This window comes from Panthera onca, chromosome A3 (genome assembly GCF_046562875.1).
Source record: "Panthera onca isolate mPanOnc1 chromosome A3, mPanOnc1 haplotype 2, whole genome shotgun sequence".
Lineage (NCBI taxonomy): Eukaryota > Metazoa > Chordata > Mammalia > Carnivora > Felidae > Panthera > Panthera onca.
Window position 1 is genome coordinate 98,699,754 of NC_138341.1, and position 17,654 is coordinate 98,717,407.

Genomic DNA, 17,654 nt, shown 5'->3' on the forward strand with positions numbered 1-17,654 from the left:
CCCAGCTCATACCTGATGCGTCTCCTGAGCTTCTTCCCCTGAACAAATAGACACAGGTCAGTGCCTTTCAGCACAGACGCCCAGAAATATACCTCCTTTCCAACAGTGTTAGGTTTAGTGGCTCACGGCACTAAGGGAGAACATATACAATGGGAAGTACGGGGGGCATCCCAGCAAAAACATGTTACAAAGAACTTAAGGTAGGATTTGAGCTTGTTTTAGGTGATTTTGGGGAGTGTAAGAAAGTGGCGCTTTGCTCTGGACTGGTCTCTGGGCTGATTCTGTGAGTGTTTTAATAATTCTTATCTAGAGGGCAAGAAGAAGAGAGTGTTGTTAAAACTGTGATTGATGCGGCACGTGGGTGGCTCAGTTGGTTGAGTGTCTGACTCTTGATGACTTCTGATTTTGGCTTAAGTCATGATCAAGCCCCTTGGGATCAAGCCCCATGAGATTTTCTTTCCATCTCTCTCTGCCCATTCCCTGCTTGCACACATGTGCGCGCGCTCTCTCTCTCTCTCTCTCTCTGTCTGTCTCTCAAAATAAATAAATAAAACATTTTTTTAAAACTATGATAAAAAAGCAGTCAGCCATGTTAGCCAGAGTAGGGAGCTATTTGGGCATATTCATGGTTTGTACAGTGTTCATGTTTTTGTCTGTGTTTAGATGTGATAATGGAGCAGTCTTTGTGTGGGGGCAGGGAGGGGAAGGGGAGGCGCCTTCATGATCAGAGTAGCATTGTCCTGTGTTAGTATTCTTTGAAGTTGTTTATGGTTGACAGGAGAATGCTACAACTTAGCTGTGAGTACCAGGCCAACCCCTAGCTGTTTTTCTTGCTTTCTTTCTTTTTTTCTTACAATAAAGGGATGCCCAGAGTTACAGGTATAATCTTTCTAAATGGAAACAGTGCACTAAATGAAGAGCTGTTTCCAAAATAAAGTCTTGATAGTTCTACTGCCTTAGCTACCAAATACAGGCATTAGTGGTGATTGTCAGTACTGATGCCACCACTACCCCCCACTGCCAAGAGTCACTTTTCTGGCTTATGGTGCCCGCCACACATACAGTCTGGTTCTCCTCTGCCTATTATACTTTAGTTTTATGTTAGCTTCAAACCTTAAATTTCTAACAACAGAATCATTTGTTTAGACGTTTTATAGGTTGAGCCCTGTCAATTTCAGAGTAAATTTCAGGAGGTAAAAATCCTTAAGTTTTCTCATTCATTTAGCTATCTTAAAGATATCCAGCAGTTCTGTGCTTAATTTAACATCTCTTCCGTCTACATTCTGCTGATCTCACAAAATGGATAATTGTAGAACCATTATTAAACGTAAATGTAAGAAATATTTCACACAAAGGACCATTTTCTTCCTCACTAATGTTTTTTTTTTTTTTTTCCTTTTGGTTTTCTGGTTGTTCACATTAACTGTTTTCTGTTATTAGTCCATTACCATCATCGTCAGTAGCAAAGCATTTTTGAAGGGGGTTAAGTGGCTGTCAAGTGCATTAGAGGGGATGGAGCCAGTTTGACAGCTGTTTCATCTTGATGCTTCATGGAGTCAGAAGAACTGAAAAGGCTGTGATACTGGGGCTAAGGTTAGGGAAGGAGACAGCAAACTATGTGATATTGGAATCATGCAGAAGGTTCTAGAGTCAGACCTGGGCTTGAAACCCAGTGTCCGTGTGAACTTGGCAAGTTTCTTCTGTCTCTGAACTTCAGTTTCTTACTTACTAAGTGGCAGAACTAATATCTACTCTGTAGAGTTATTGGAATTACATGAGAAATCATATATACTGGGAGTAAGCCATGCCATAATGTGTGGGGAGAAGAATTATGAGAAAGAATGAACTCCACAGGTAAATTGCCAGTCAAGAAGATATTTTATATGACAAAAACCCTTATCCTATCAATGTAAGTGGTGCTTCATGGTTACGTCAAAGATCGTGAGTCTCCAACAGGAAGGAAAATCCTACTTTGGTTTCCATGATTAGTTGTTGGTTTAGGAAGCCAAGATTAAATGTTACCCAAGAGAGTAAAGACTTTCAAATCCACATGGAGGCCTGGAGCGGGAAGGGAAGCACCCCCATACTGCCTTCAAACAGTTTTATTCTCTTGACATTTTTCTCCCTCTCTTCCTCCTGTTCTTCCTCCTCCCCCACACCCTCAAGGCATCCTGTATGGGGCAATGGCTAGCAACTCAGGAACTCAAAACACAAAGTGTTCTCCATCGTTGGGCTTGTGATCTAAAACTCTAAGCTGGCAATCAGGATCTCCATTTCTTTATTGATTATGATTAAGTCAACTGAAACATCTCCAAGCTTGGAGCATGTCCTTCAGTTCAGATGTCTTCTCCTCAGAGAGACCTGCCTCCAAGTGGAAGCAGCCTTGACCCATTAATCCCCACCATATCGCCCTATAGTGTCTTGATCACAACACTTAGTAGCAGTTGGAGGGAACTTTTGTGTGTTGGTTTGGTTTTTAAATGCCTTATATTTTACTAGAAGGTAAGTTCTGTGATGACAAGGATTCTAGCTGCCTTGTGTATTTGTTTCCTCAGTGCCTAGAACAGTATCTGGCCCTTGATAGATTCTCAGCAAATGTTTGTTGAATGACCAGTTAAAGCCATGCTGAACAGTATATGCACATATTTGTTCTGAAAATTTTTTTTTTTCTTTTCTCAAAAAGAGAGCATGTGCTTGACCTTGGGTTTGAATGCCAGCTCTGCCACTTTGTAGTACGCCACTGAGCAAACTCCTTACCCACTCTGAGTTTCATTATTCTCAGTGTAGAATAGGATCAAATGAGAATAGTATGTAAAAAGTACCTAATAGAAGTCATAACCCATAATACGTCCTTAATTGATACAGGATAATGGTTAAAAATGTACACTATACAGTCCAGTAAAGCTGTTTGCGAATCCTTGCTCTGCTGCTTACTGACTAGGTAACCTCTCTGTCAGGCTGTCTCCTCATCTATAAAATGGTGATAATAATTGTACCCACTTTGTATAATTGTGAGGGTTAAGTGAGATGATTCATATAAAATACAAAATACTTGGGTGCCAGGTACATAGCAAACCCTAGAAATGATCATTGTTTTTGAAAATGTTGCTACCTCGTAGTTGCCGTATAGTGACTTATATAGTAAGTATACTTTTATAATTAAACATTTAAAGTCCCTAATTAATGTCATGGGACAAAGAAAAGGAAATAAAAGGTCTACCTATTGAGAAGGAAGAAATAAAGCTGTCTTATTCACAAATGACATCATTATCTATGTAGAAAATTCAAAACTGAAACACCTTTTGGAATTGATAAGCCATTATGGCAAGATTGCAGGATACATTAGTTAATTGCATTCCCCTATACCAATAATTAACAAGTGGAATTTGGAATTAAAAACACAGTGTAATGGGGCACCTGGGTGGCTTGGTTGGTTTAGCATCTGACTATCGATTTCAGCTCAGGTCGTGATCTCACAGTTCATGAGTTTGAGCCCCACACTGGTCTCTGTGCTGACAGTGGAAAGCCTGCTTGGATTCTCTCTCTCTCCCTGTCTCTCTGCCCCTTGCCGCCCCCTCCCCCCAAATAAATAAACTTAAAAAAAAAAACAGTGCCATTTACATTAGCACCCACAAAAAGGAAATGCTTAGGTAAAAATCTAACAAAGTATGTGTAAGGTCTATATGAGGAAAACTATAAAACTCTGATGAAAGAAACCAAAGAACCAAATGAATGAGGTATTTCATGTCATGAGTAGGGAGACTCAGTGTTGTTAAGATGCCAGGTCTTCCCAACTTGATTTATAGATTCATTGTAATCCCAATCAGAATCTCAGCAAGTTATCTTTTGACTATGGACAAACTGAAGTTTAAATGGAGAGGCAAAAGTCTGGAATAGCCAATACCATATTGAAGGAGGAGAACAGAGTTGGAGAACTGACACTACCCAACGTCAAGACTTACTAGAAGCTACAGAAATCAAAACAGTATGTTATTTGCAAAAGAACAGACAAATAAGTCAATGGAGCCCAGAACTAGACCCACGTAAATACAGTCAAGTGATATCTGACAAAGGCACAAAGGCAATACAATGTAGCAAAATAGTCTTTTCAACAAATGGTGCTGGGACAACTGGACATCCACATGCCAAAGGGGAAAATAATGAATCTAGACCTAGATCTTACATCCTTCACAGAAAGGAACTCAAAATGGATAGTAGATCTAAATGTAAAACACAAAACTCTTAGAAGCTAGCATAAGAGAAAACCAAGATGACCTTGGGTGTATGGTGATAAACTTTTAGATACAACATCAAAGGCACAGTCCATGAAAGATATAATCGATAAGCTCAAAGTCATTAAAATTGAAAAATTTTGTTCTACAAAGGCCCACACCTAGAGAATGAGAAGACAAGCCACAGACTGGGAAAAACTATTTGCAAAAGATATCTGATAAAGGACTCTTACACAAAACAATACAGTGAACTTTAAAAAGTCAACAATAAGATGATGAAAAACTCAATTGAAACATGGGCAAAGACACGAACAGACACCTCACCAAAGAAGATATACAGCTGGCAAGTAAGCGTATAAAAAGGATGTTCATCAACATCATGTCATTAGGGAATTGAAAATTAAAAAAAAAAAAAAATGCTATACCTCTCCACACCTATGAAAATGGCCAGAATAAAACACTAAGGACATCAAGTGTTGATGAGGCTGTGGAGCAACAGGAACTCTCGTTCATTGCTGGTGGGAATGCAAAATGGTGTGGCCACTTTGGAAGACAGTTGAACGTTTCTTATAAAAATAAAGACAGTCTTAATATTCAATTCAGCAGTTGCACTTCTTGCTGCTTACCCCAATGAGTTGAAAACCTATGTCCTCACATACACTTATATGTGAATGTTTATAGCAGGTTTATTTATAATTGTCAAAACTTGGAAGCAATCAACATGTCCTTCAGTAAGTGAATAGATAAACCATGGTACACGAACCAACAGTTAAATATTACTCAACCCTAAAAAGAAATGAGCTATCAAGCCATGAAAAGACATAAGGGAACCTTAAATATATACTACTAAGTGAAAGAAACCAATCTGAACACTATATACTATATGATTCTAACTATGTGACATTTGGAAAAAGCATAACTTATGGAGATGGTAGAAAGATAAGTGGTTACCAGGGGGAAGAGGGAAGGGAGGGATGAATGGGTGGAGCACAGAGGATATTTAGGGCAGTGAAACAACTCTGTATGACGCTATCATGGTGGATACATTATTTGTTTGGCAAAAGCCCACAGAATGCACACCAAGAGTGAACCCTAATGTAATCTATGGACTTTGGATGATGATGATGATGATGATGATGATGTGTCGGTGTCATTTCATTGCTTTATGTAAGATGTCACACTCTGGTGTGGGATTTTAATAGTGGCTGCGGGCATGTGAGGGTAGGGGTGTATGTGGGAAATTTTTTTACCTTCTTCTCAATTTTCCCGTCAACCTATAACTGCTCTTAAACATATCATCAATAACAAATTACAAATAAATCATTATGCAATCATCATAGATTTATAATCTCCTTCTTTTTTTTTCCTCATTCTTCTTTCACTTCTACCCTCACATCCTCCAATTTTTCCAATGTCCCTTTATTGCTTTGCTAAAGAAAAAAGAAGGAAGAAAAATGGATGGATGGATGGATTTGACATCATTACACGTTTTTCTTAAGAGTATGAGGTTAATCTGTTAAAAGAAAGGTAATCATCTTCTAAACAAATAATATTTTTCATACGTATTTTATCCACTTTTAAGCAAATGATAATTTATATTCCATTAAGATTGGCTCACGCCTTACTCTGAAACTTTAAAGTCACTGTTTTGTCTCTTTACCAAGCACCATTTTTCTTTACTCTTTCTTTCCAAACTCAGATGTCTGTGTATATGATCAGTGCTTCTCAGAGTCTGCAAATTAATGAGGTGCCTATCCAGTGGACAGCCTTCACAAATTAAAACATTTCAACACAGAAACCAAGAAGGAAATCTCTTGTAATTGGATGTAACCATAAAATAAGGTTAAAGGCCACTTGGAATACTGATGTAATTGACAAATAGTTGCAAAGATCCTTTCCCCCTATAATTTTCATATATTACTACAAAGACTTTTTCACATTGATATTAGGTTCAGAAGACCTTTGTGCTCTTCTCTCTTGTAGTATCACTTGGGATATTTTAGGTGACCTATTATTACATTTAATTACAGAGTATAATTTGTAAAGACTTTTTCCTTCAAGTGTCACTTTAAAAAAGTCTCAATAGAGGTTGCCCTTTCCTATACCTCTTAACTTTCCACTGTACTAAAACTAAATGCCCCTTCATTCTGTCAACTTAATGTGAAGATCTAGAAGGACTTGAGCACATTCATTTTAGCATCAAAATGTGTCTAGAATTTCCCATGGGAAAAGAGAAAACATCTTTATTGAAGGACATCGCCCCAGATCTCCTTGGTAATCTTCTTTGGCAATTCTTTCCAACCCATTCTGGTTCAAAAGAGGAATTAGATTTACCTAAGAATATAGTGTTTGTTAATATCAGGTGTTAAAAGAATTCTTAGTATCCAAGAATGTAATCCTGGTACATTTGCACATTTCTGCTCCTCCAGGGTTTATGCAAACTATCTTCAACTTTACAAACATTGATGCATTAAAGAAACTTTGAGATATCATGACATAGATATTAATGGTCTATTCTACCTCCTGTTTTCACTTTATTTCTCATGACAATATTTATGAAACCTCAGAAAGAATAATGTAATGAACCCCTGTGTGCCCTCCCATATCATTCAACTTCAACATTTCATTAGCATGTGTCCAGTTTTGTTTCATTTCTACCCTTAGGCATGGCATTACACACAATTTAAAGCAAATACCACACATTATATATTTTAACCATAAATATTTTAGGATGTACCTCTTAAGAAGCAAGACACTCAGGGTGCCTGGGTAACTCAGTCGGTTGAGCATCTGACTCTGGCTTTCGGCTCAGGTCATGATCCCAGGGTCTGGGGATCGAGCCCTATGTTGGGCTCCATGATGATTGTAGAGCCTGTTTTGGATTCTGTTTCTCCCCCTCTGCCCCTCTCTCCCATAAGCACATTGTCTCTCTCTAAAATAAGTACTTAAAGGGGCACCTGGGTGGCTCAGTTGGTTGAGCGTCCGAACTTTCATTCGGGTCATGATCTCACGGCTCGTGGGTTCGAGGTCCCCATCAGGCTCTGTGCTGGCAGCTCAGAGCCTGGAGCCTGCTTCGGATTCTGTGTCTCCCTCTCTCTCTACCCCTCCCCCACTCATGCTATGTCTCTAAAAAATGAATAAACCTTAAAAAAAATTTTTTTTAATAGGTACTTAAAAAATCAAGGCACTCTGTTTTTAAAAATATAATCATTATCATCACACATACACCCTAAAAATTAGCTAATCTTTCAAAATAAATAATCAGTCATTGTTCAAGCCACATCAGTCTTTTTTTTTTTTTCTCTCATCAGTAGATGAATCAGGACCCAAATTATATCCATACGTGATATTGGTTGATATACCTCTAAAGTGTATAATAATCTATAGGTTTCCCTTCCCTCTTCTTTTTCTCACCATCTGTTTTTGATGAAGCCATACCATGTATCCATTAAATTCCTACATTTTGGGTTTTGCTAATGGCATCCTCGTGGTGTCATTCACCATGCTCCTCTAAACCTGCACTTTCTGAAAACCAGTAGTTATATTGAGAGGCTTGATCTAGTTTAGGTTTGATTTGGTGGGGGACAAGAACACTATATAAAAGGTGCTGTTCTGCCCATCTCAGAGGAAGCGTGTCTAGTGGTCACTTGTAATCTTTGGTCTTTATGAAACCAGTGCACTGACAATGACAGTCATTGCCTATGAATCAGCATGGCTTGTCACTCAGTTGAATGAGACCTGGGGGTGGTAATGAAACTTGTATGGATGCCCAAGACCTGGACACCAAGCTTAACAGTGAAATCTGGTATTAAATATATTTGTGAATTTTACATTTCTACATACAACTCATGGTATCGAAATAGTAGTGTTTTTTGTTTTTGTTTTGTTTTTTTTTTTTTACCACTTCACTAATCTGGCATTTGGAAACAAGTAGTTGGGGTTCTCCAGAGAAACAGAGCCTGTAGGGTATGTGTGTGTGTCTTTGTGAAGAGATTTATTATATGGAATTGGCTTACACAATAATGGAGCCTGAGAAGTCCCGAGATCTGCAACAAGGTAGAGACTGGGGACAGCCAGTGGTATGGTTCCAGTCTGAGCCTGAGGGCCTGAGAGCCCTGAGAGCTGCTGGTCTAAATTCTGTTCTGAGAGCCAGTAGTCTTGAGACCCAGGAAGTGCTGATCTTTCTATTCATGGCCACTGGCAAGAAAAGACCAGTGTCCCAGCTCAGTGCAGCGAGGCAGGAGATCCCTTGAACTCATGGAAGGGTCAGTTTTCTTGGTTCTGTGCAGGCTTTCCGCTGATTGACCAATGCCACCCACATTAGGGAGGACGGTCTGCTCAGATCGTACTCAAATTGTACTCAGTCTATGTACTCAAATGTTACTCCCACCCCAAAACACTTCACAAACAAACCAGAATGTTTGGCCAAATATCCAGGCACCCCATGACCCAGTCAGTTGATGCATAAGGTTAACTGTGACAGAAGCCATTCTGTTCACCCCAGATACAGCTGCAGTGGTAATTTTTCCATTTGTTGGGCTTTTGATATTCTAATATCAGCCCCAACTACAGTCACACCTCATGTGCTGTCCTAGCAGTAAATCAGTAACATCTGTCATCTCTCCAGGCCCCTTGCTCATTTACAAGGTGTTTGGGGCTTGACAAATACCTAACAGATATTCTCCAACTCTTTCCTGTTTATGGAAATAGGATCCGATGAAAGTAACGCAGCACAGCTCGAGATGGCAGGCTTAAGAGCTGTGCATGCTCTGTTCGTGGAGGTCAGCATACCACATTTTTCATTTCCCTGGTTTCTTTTAGAAGCAAAATGAAATGAAGCCTGAACATTGCAGTGTTAAACAGCTGGAGGGTTGTTCCTGCTCTCCTCCTAGATACAGTGCGGCATCGCTATTTGTTTTCTTTTATTAAATGTCTCATTGCCTCTGAAACAGAAGTAGAAATCACAAGTGGCATGGACCAAAGGAGCCTGCAGCCTAAGCTTACTTCTCTGTCGCCCATACCTGGAAGTAACTTGCCTGCTTGTTCGGAGACAGCTGTCAGCTTCAAGTTGCTACTGACCTTATTGTTTACTCTGCTTAATTAAATACCATTTTAATATTTTCTCATCTGCCTCCCCTTACAGCTCACATTCATGCTGCGGCACAACACGGGTGAGAAGGAAAGGTCTTTTAAGCCAGAGCACTTAATTAGCTTCCAGGCCCCAGGGGGAAGCATTGCATAGAAATACAGCTAAAAGTAGGGAAAAGAGTAGCCATAACCTGAGATGCAGCAGTTGATGGTTGAGAAAACGCTGACCACCTTCTGATGATGCCCATGTTATTAAAATTGTTTTGGGGGTGCTGGGTGTCTCAGTCAGTTAAGGGTCTGACTTTGGCTCAGGTCATGATCTCATGGTTCATAGGTTTGAGCCTCACCATGGGATCTGTGCTGACAGCTCAGAGCCTGGAGCCTGCTTTGGATCCTGTCTCCCACTTTCTCTGCCCCTTCCCTGCTCGTCCTCGGTCTCTCCCTAAGTCTAAAAAATAAATAAACGTTAAAAAAAAAATGTTTTTGATTGTTTTGGAATCAGTGACCATTTTGAATCCCATATATGATAGTGACATGTCTGTATCATCAATTTCTGCTAGTATCCCTGCTTATTGGGTTATGCTTGCTCATGTCTGCCAGAGGCTACTAATTTTTCTCTTCCCCCTTGGTGTAAATCAAAGAATGGCCCCAACCCCCACCCTAAGGTTCTTAGTCCCTTCCAGGCACTGTCAGGTGACCATTTAGTGCCCCCTGCCTGTATTGTTTTACATGCAGTTAACAATCTTGTTAAGACTCATTGGAGGAGGAAATTCCTCATACATTAAGATATTATTATAAAATAAAATGTGGTATAAGATATAGTTAATAGATTTAATTATAGATTATATTATACAGATATAGGCATAGCTATAAATATAGTTATATAGGTATAATCTAGAAATAGATTATAGATGTATATGGAGATGTCAATAGATATAATTCAGTATTGTGTATAGATACATGGAAGTATTCGTATAAAATAAAAATCTGTTCTTGTTGTAAAAACATGCAACACAGGAGTTCCTGGAAATGATGGCAGCATGGCCCAGTTCCCTTAGTGCTGGCCGCCATTCCAGCTTGCTCCTGGGGCGATGCCACAGTCCAGCCCAGTGGATGTTAGCTAAGATATGGGGCAGGCTGGGAGCTAATTTGTAGCTCTTTATCTTCTGAATGTTCTGGAATCATTCTGACCATGAACTGACTTAGGCCCAGTGCATGAGCCACAGTCACCTCAGTCTTATCACCTAAGGTTGCAATAAAACTTGCATTTTAAATTCTTTAAAAATGCTTGTTCATCCCTAAGAAGATAACGAGTAAGGTTTCTGTGAATCAAAAAGTCCTCATCAGAAAACCAAAAATGCTGAAGACTAAGAAAAATGCTGGGGGGGGAAGAAAGCTGCTGGAGCCAAGAGCAAAGACGACCCCCACCCAACCCCACCCCCATCATCCTGGCTGGCTTCCCAAGCTGGTTAGCAGGGAGCACTAAGCAAAGGACTCTCTCTTCACATCTAAAGCTGGGATCCCCCTTAATCACCACCAACCCCAGCCCCATCCTGTAGCAAACACATGCTGTGTGCCGTTCTGTGACCCTTTGACTTTCCCATGGTTCTGGCCACGGCCCTGGAGAAAAGCCGTACTATGTGCTACAGCGCCCCAGGGCTCGCTCGCTCTCTCCCTCTCTCCCTCAGGCTGCAGCCTGGTGGTTAGAGGGAAGTGAGGCCTGCCGCAAACAGTAAGAGACAAGTATGGATAAATGTGCCTGCCTCCCGTCATTACAGATGACTCAGAAGCACAGTCTACATGTCTCTCGAAGGGTCCCCAGCAGGACCAAGTGCTGCCCTGGACAGTAACCTGTGCATCGACAGCCCTCTACCGGCCACCTCCTTTTCCCACTCTGACTTTCCCGCCCCTTTACCTCTGCATCCAAGATCATCTGTATATAATCTCCCTCTGTCTCTGCTTTCACAGGGTCTCAAATAGAGGCACTTGCCCAGAGGTCATTGCTCTTACAGTTGGGCATATATCCCTTCTGACCATTTTTCCAAAGAGAGAGAGATTTTAAAACTTTTTTTTAAAAATCAGTGCCAATTATGGGTATGCTCAAATAGTTGTACTAGGCTTTCCTGGAAAGCAGTTTTCTGCATCCTGGGCAGAAATAGTTGTACTAGGCTTTCCTGGAAAGCAGTTTTTCTGCATCCTGGGCATTTCATTCCCCTTTCCCTTGCAGCAACCCTTGCGATACCTTTTGGTATTTTCTTACAAACTAAAATTGCATTTGTGTATTGCTTCCTTTTTTTTTTTTTTTAATTTTGAAAGTTTATCTTGAGAGAGACAGCACGAGTGGGGGAGGGGCAGAGACAGAGAGAGGGAGGCAGAGAATCCCAAGCAGGCTTTTGCATCATCAGCGTGGAGCCCGACGTGGGGCTCGAACCCATGAACTATGAGATCGAGACCTAAGCTGAAACAAAGAGTTGGACACTAAACCGACTGAGCTACCCAGGTGACCCACCATTTTGATTTTTGGTCCTCTGTATGTGACGTAATACTTCTCTGACCCTTACAAAAGCTCTGTCTGTACCCAGGGTTCTGAGCTTTCCTGGTTCTACTTTGGTGAACAGCCCCTCAGTTCTGCTGGTTGTTCCATGTACATTCTCTCTCTTGTGTCCTTTATTTCTTTCTAGGAGATTGTTGTGATGATTTCCTCCTGTCAGGGTTTTTCCTCTTATTTCTTTCTGGAATACCATTTGTTTGTGTTGATCCCCTGGTCTTGTCCTCCTTGAATTTTCCTGTCTCTTATATTTGCCATTTCTTTCTGTCTCTTTCTCCTCCCCCCTCCCTCCTTCAGTTGCTCCTTCTCCGCAAAGTGTTTGCGAAGCACTGCACAACGCGATCCTTTTCATTCTTCCTGACCTTGTTTTAACATTGTGCTTATTACTTTTGCACCTTCTCATGCTTGTAACAAGCCTGAAGGCCTAGCTTCTTCCTGAAATGATCAAGTATATTTATTTCCATTGACATCTGTATAGCTCCTTGTCATACATTCCTTTTGTTGCAATAGCCCAGAAGACATACACAGAATTCTTCTTGTGTGTCTGTTTATTTTAAGAACCAATTTCTCTTGGGACGCCTGGGTGGCTCAGTCGGTTAAGCGGCTGATTCTTGACTTCACCTCAGGTCATCATCTCACAGTTGGTGAGTTCAAGCTCCAAGTGTGGCTCTGCTCTGAATCCCAATCCCTGCTTGAGATTCTCATTCTCTCTCTCTCTCTCTCTCTCTCTCCCTCCCTCCCTCCCTCCCTCTCTCCCTCTCTCCCTCTCTCCCTCTGTCTCTCTCTCTCTGTCCCCCTCTTGCTCTCCCCCCACTCACTCATTCTTTCTCAAAATAAATTGAAAAAATAAAACTTAAAAAAAAGAACCACTTTGTCCAGTCTCTGCTAGTTCTCAGCTCACTGTTTATATCAACATCTGGCAGTCACCCTTTCTCTTTTATAAATTTGAATTAGGCTTTCTCGAAGATGCTTCGATTCCTTTCACTCCATTTATTTAGATTTGTTTTCCAAGTAAATTGTACTTTTATTAAAGGTGCTCACTGTGGCCTTTGCCAGTGAACTTCTGTACTGTCTTTTGTTGCTTCTGAAACTGTATCTTTATTTTAGAATTCAGGTAGTTTTTTTTTTTCCCCCTTGGATGATCCCCTTTTTTTTTCTGTGTGTGTTGCTTATATTTCATAACAGTAATGAATCATAGCACATGTTGCAGTCCTTTGAGATGATACTTGGGAGAAAGAAACGGGTAAGAACATCAGTTTGTCCCAGTTTCACTCAACATTTTGTCTTTATTGTTTGCCTGTGTAAAGCTCCCGTCCATTTTTAGATAGGCTTATTTCTGTTCCCAGGAATTCACTGCAATGCGGTTACATTTACATATATAATATTGATTCCAGGCAACCAAAAAAAAAAAAAAAGAAAGAAAAATTAACACTTCGCCTAATTTGTTTCCTAATTGAGATCACCTGTTTCTTAGTATTTATAAGTAAAATTGAGAAACTCCTACGAAAATCAAGAAAGCATTTGCTAATCAGAGTTGAAAATGGCAGTAAATGAAGCCATCACCCTTTTCTCGGTGGATTTTTTAGCCTGCTGGAAACAAAGCCCCAGTGGATTCTGGAGCTTTTATTTCCGAGCTCTGTGGATAAAGTGCTATGAGCAGCAAGATAACCATCTGCCCTAACCATCTCCGTAGGCTGGGGTATTTATGCATTTTGGTGTCTGTTTGCTGCTGATTCACCTTCTCTTTGCCACTTCTGCTGCTTATTTATCTTCTAGTCCCCAACATTACATTTATTTGCAATTTCTTACTCGAAAGACTCTGGGCAATCCAAGTCATAGCTCAGTCAGTACAAACTGACATTTCTTACTTTGGAAGGCAGTTTCCTTATGACAGAAACTGGATGTCAAATTAGCCCAAATTAGCCCATTATTTCTTAGATTTAATGGCCCCATCGCTTTCTCCGCGATCCCCCGGCTGGTGTGATTTCCCTTTCATCTGTACGATCTTCTTTCCACATTTTGCCAGGACTCTGTTTTAACTTGTACCACATTGCTTTCAGTGCCTCTCAGCTGAGAACAATCTCGAGTGCTAAAAGTTGTGACAGTTGAAAGACTGTTGCTCCCACAGGCTCAGGTTCGTTGTGGGGAACAGGGCCAGACACGAGTATCCAAGGAAGCACGTGCTTCATCCCCTGCCCAACGGGCAACCTTTCCAACTTCTCTTCTGCAGCAACTTTTCAGATTTGGACAGAGGCCAAGGACAGTTGAAGAGTTTCTAAAGTTTGGCTTTGAAGCATAAGTTAAGATTTGATAGACTCCTTCTCTACAGTAATTTAGTAAACTTCCTTTGTTCAGAAGAGAGAAGATACTATAAATCTGTGAAATTTTGCTGCAAGGGAAGATCTGAAAGAGAGAAAACCCAGGCTTCTCATTGTTCAGCAGGATTTATTAACATTTAATATTAACCTAACATTCATTGCATCGGGTACCTAATAGACCGTGTCTTTTATGAGCAAAGTGCTGTGCAGGAGGTACATGTTTTCAATGTATATATTTTTCAACTTAGATACTTAATTGTGTGGATGATATCTGTTTGGTGAAGGAATTATTAAAAATCTACACCTACCCCATTCTTTTTTAGAATTAGAGATGTTATATGAGAGAAGGTTTGGTCTGGGTTTTCTCCCTGCCTCCAGCCTCCCCGACATAGTCAAGCCTCCATCATTGTCCCCAGTGAAAGGGATCATCGGTGTGGATAATCCAAATCCTCAGCTAATCCTCTCCGTGGGGTGGGGTCACAGGCCCACCGCTCAGGGCCACAGGCTTAATCACACCTAGGGCATGACCATGGCTCCCTCCTGGGACCTAGGGCAGTGGGTGGACACTGAGGAATAACTCCCAAGGCAGGGAGATATTCTGAAGGCAAATAGCCTCACAGGGATCATCAGGAGCCCCTCGTCCAAAGAACAAAAAAGGGGCAGTGGGTCTTCCCTCCTAGTCTCAAGAGCTGACCCTCTTGCCCTGGAATTCAGGGACTCATTGGTATTCAGGGATGGCCCAGTACAAGGCCAGCCTGAGGAAACTTGCCATCAATACAGAAGTGACCTCAGGTCAGACATAAAAGCAGGGGATGGTCCTGCTCAACCACAGGCATGGATGGTAGAGAGGAGCAAGATAGTCACGTGGGGGGTCCCTGAAGCGTCACACCGTGTCCCGGTGCTTGCGCTTCTACTAAGAGGGAGACTTTGGGATGCCAGTAATGAATGCGCAACTACATCTTGATTCTTAAGCTTTTGGGGACCTTTGAATTTGAGGTTTCTTTGAATTTGAGTTTAAGTATATTATAGCCAAGAGGTACCACACAATGAGATTCTCATTTGAAAGTCTGTCAGTCACATTGGCCATTTGGAGCAGTCATCCCCCTCAAAATGTCAAGAACCTCTTTGAAGATGTAGATGGTGCAAGAAGGAATCGTGAGCTGAGAAACAAAGAATAGTTCTTTCTTTCCCCAGATAGCATTTTTCAGAATCTCAGTATCCAAACTATATCTTAAAATGAGCTTTGGGGGCATAGTTAATTTACCTGGTGTAGCCTATATTTTTAAACATATGAACATGATTCCCCATTTTGAGAAACACATTAACTCTTTCTTACTTTAAAGCAATTTTTGAAATAAAGGGTCTGCCAGTATCTGATATGAGGTGACTTTGGAAAAAAACCATTCCAGACTGTTGTCTTCCATTTTCCTTTGAAGGGGAAAACATTAAAGCATTAAATACTAACACATTTTAAGCCCACGTGCCCTGAAACATCTAAAAGAGGAGAAAATGATTATATTTGCAGATTAACTCTGCAAGGACAAAGCTGTGTAGATAATAATGTCACCTACTTAATAAATGCATGCTGTGACTTGGGCCCTGCCCCTAGCACCTGACAGACCTCTCATTTCATCTTCTGATTTAAAAAGCATTCTAATCAGATGAGGAAAGTGAGGTGCAGGAGAGTTTCACGACTTAATCTGGACCCCAGCATGGTAATGCCCCCCGTGCCCAGCGTGCTGGCTGCTGTGTGACTGGGTGCCCAGGACGTGGCTCACAGTGCAAGGGTAGGACTCCAGCAGTCGTGTGGTCCACATGGCCAGGTCCTCTTCCGCCCTCCCCGCCTGGATGCAGAGACAGTTGCTGTGTGTGGGACCCTTACCAATCTCTTAACCTAGATCCAGTAAACAAAAGTCAAAGAACCAGAGCGAGCCCTGGAAACTGCGCTTCTCCACAGCGTCTGTCCTCCCGTATTTTGCTTCAGCCGAATGAGGTTGAGAGGGGGGCCTGTCAGACTGCCTGGAAGCGGGTTTGCCTGCTCCCTTACAGCTGACATGCCATTGCTCCCGGCTCAAGATGCAGCCTCAGCTAGTTGCTCTCTTCCCTTCATGAGCCGAAAAGATGGGCCTGATACCGACTTGGGTTCTAGAGAAAAGCTCAACCAACTTCACAGCCTGAGCTGATGGATTTGGGGCTTTCTAATGTGGCCTGTTTGTCTGGGGGGGGGGGGGTGTCTCCCCCCAAGCTTGCTGGTCTACCAGGCCGGGTGGTCGAGATCATTGAAGCTCGCTTCTTACCCTAAGCAGGAACGCCAACCTGTAAAAACTGAATATCACATGACTTTAAATGCGCATTCCTTATAAAATGTTTAAAGCTCACTGGATTTTATTAGAATATGTGAACCAGACTGAGTATATTAAATTTATGAGTCCAATTGATGCAGTACCATAATAATTCAATACAATATGCTTATGTCATTAAGCTCATAAAGAAGATTCTCTGAATAGCTGTAATGAATAGTTCCAATTCTGTAATCACAGACTAACATTTTCACCCTGATGAATTTTAACTGGGAGCTCTCAGAATTCTCTATAAAATCAAGAAATAAATGCCATATTTCAAATGATGGCTACTTATTTCAAGTATTTACTTTAAAACCGAGGATGGACAGAAAAGAAGTACCTGCTAAGATAGAATTATTCATTAGAAATACTAAAAAGGTTGGAAAAGGTTAGTAGCACGGACTGTGATGTATGGCTAGTCATAAATTATAAATAAAAACCAATGAGACTTTTCTATTCTGATTTGACTAATTTCATTGACTCTCTCATCCCTTACCTTCTTCCCACGCATATCTATTGTGATTATCTATCACCACGTAATAAACTACCCCAAAACTTAACTTCCTTAAAGCAGCCACCACTTTATTGCTTGTGATGCTGTGGTTCTGGAATTTGGCCAGGGCTTGGCCAAGTGGTTCATCTTTTCCAAATGTCAGGTATCATGTCAGGCCACTTACATGGCTGTATTCTGATCATGGTTCCACTGAGGACTGGGCTCAGATGGGGCACCGAAGCCTGCAAGGTGACTCCTTCACTGTCAGCTTTACTTCCAGTGTTTTCTCTTGGAAAACAGAAGGCCTGGCAGGATCCATGGATCAGAGAGAAGAGATGCTGTTGGAGCACAGTGAAGAAACTGCAACATGAGGACCATTGGAGAGCCGATCCAGTGAGCAGTACATTCCAGAAGTGTGTCCCCCGCGCTAAATGAACCCCACATAGTGTGTGGTCCAGCCATGCTGGACTCTTGGTGGGACCCCAAGCTGTTCATTGTCACCATGAGGCTTTGCACATCCCCCCCCCCCCCCCCCACTGCTGGGAATAGGCTTCTACAGTATCTTCCACAAGTATCTCTACCTGTCTGATTCTTACTCATCCTTCAGCTCTTGGCAGAAATGTCACCAGTTCC

At 41.4% G+C, this 17,654-nt stretch overlaps 1 protein-coding gene across 3 annotated transcripts in view; it reads left to right on the plus strand.

Annotated features, from left to right (window-relative positions):
* KIF16B (kinesin family member 16B) overlaps positions 1 to 17,654 on the plus strand; it is a 289,905-nt gene that overhangs the window by 262,449 nt on the left and 9,802 nt on the right. The window contains exon 27 of one of the 3 annotated variants that reach the window (XM_060611715.3): positions 17,322 to 17,414. The exons of the other annotated variants lie outside the window; for them this stretch is intronic. Coding sequence (XP_060467698.1) covers positions 17,322 to 17,414 — 93 coding nt within the window. The remainder of the gene's footprint in view (positions 1 to 17,321; positions 17,415 to 17,654) is intronic. 3 annotated transcript variants of the gene reach the window in all.